Consider the following 888-nt stretch of genomic DNA (forward strand, 5'->3'; position numbering starts at 1 on the left):
TGAGGGGGGGGGGAGGGGAGGGGGAGCGGGAGCTGTGACGGCCGGGGGCCGGGGGGCCGGGGAGGAGGGTCCTGCCACTCACCCATTCCTGCTCTCCGTGCTCTTCTCCTCCGCTTTGCGCTCCTCTCTGGGGACCCGGCTGCTGTCTCCACTGGGGAGGAGGCCCCCGTCCAGGGACTGCCTGCTCCCGCCGCCGCTGCCGGCCGCTCCTCTGGCGCTCGCTCGCTGCCTCACCTTCAAGGCCATCGCCTGACAACCGGGTTACGGTGACCGGCGAGGCTCAGCCCGCGCCCCCCTCGTCACCAACGGCAGGCGGAGAGGCTCAAAATTACACTTCGGTGAGACGAGCGGTCGCGTTAAAGGTGTATCACTGCCCCTCGGCTGATGCCTCCTGTTGCTGAATGTCCTGTTCCTGTTTGTGCCTTTTGGTTACTTAAAACATTTCCAAAAATAAGTTATGCGCGTTTTTTTTCTCAATCTGATTAGTTCAACACTTTTCATTTCATTTTCATTAAAATATTCGGTGCAAATAATTGTTTTATTTTTGTAATTCGCTTTTTTGGGGGGGTTTCCCGTCCTCTGTGGCGACCATCTGCTTCAAGGCTCTTTGGCAAACTATGGAACCAGATACTGGGAGCAATTTCCCTGGTGTGTTTTTCTCTCTTATAGGTTGTGCTATACATTGTACTCCACCTTGGACCTTAAATAAGTTGTCACGTTTATAAACGTGTTTTCCTTTCAATTTAATTGTAGTTCTGTCCTGAACTCTTACTGTGTTGAAATCAAGACTTGTCCAATTGTCTCAAATTCTTTCCAGGGACCTCAAAACAATAGAATTCCTTACCTCCAAAATCTGAGGAACAAAGACATTTTGGGATCAGGGAAGAT

The 888-nt window shown here is 51.6% G+C and overlaps 1 protein-coding gene across 4 annotated transcripts in view; it reads right to left on the reverse strand.

Moving 5' to 3' along the window:
* The window catches only part of alg9 (ALG9 alpha-1,2-mannosyltransferase), a 186,471-nt gene extending 186,147 nt beyond the window's left edge, over positions 1–324 (reverse strand). For 2 of the 4 annotated variants that reach the window (XM_067970973.1, XM_067970972.1), the window contains exon 1: positions 83–322. In XM_067970973.1, the coding sequence (XP_067827074.1) occupies positions 83–246 (164 nt within the window). In that variant the 5' untranslated portion in view covers positions 247–322. Of the gene's footprint in view, positions 1–82 lie in introns of all 4 variants that reach the window. The other 2 variants (XR_010958296.1, XM_067970974.1) reach the window with 2 other exon arrangements.
* Positions 325–888: the final 564 nt, after the last annotated feature.

This window comes from Heptranchias perlo, chromosome 33 (assembly GCF_035084215.1).
Source record: "Heptranchias perlo isolate sHepPer1 chromosome 33, sHepPer1.hap1, whole genome shotgun sequence".
Classification (NCBI taxonomy): Eukaryota; Metazoa; Chordata; class Chondrichthyes; order Hexanchiformes; family Hexanchidae; genus Heptranchias; species Heptranchias perlo.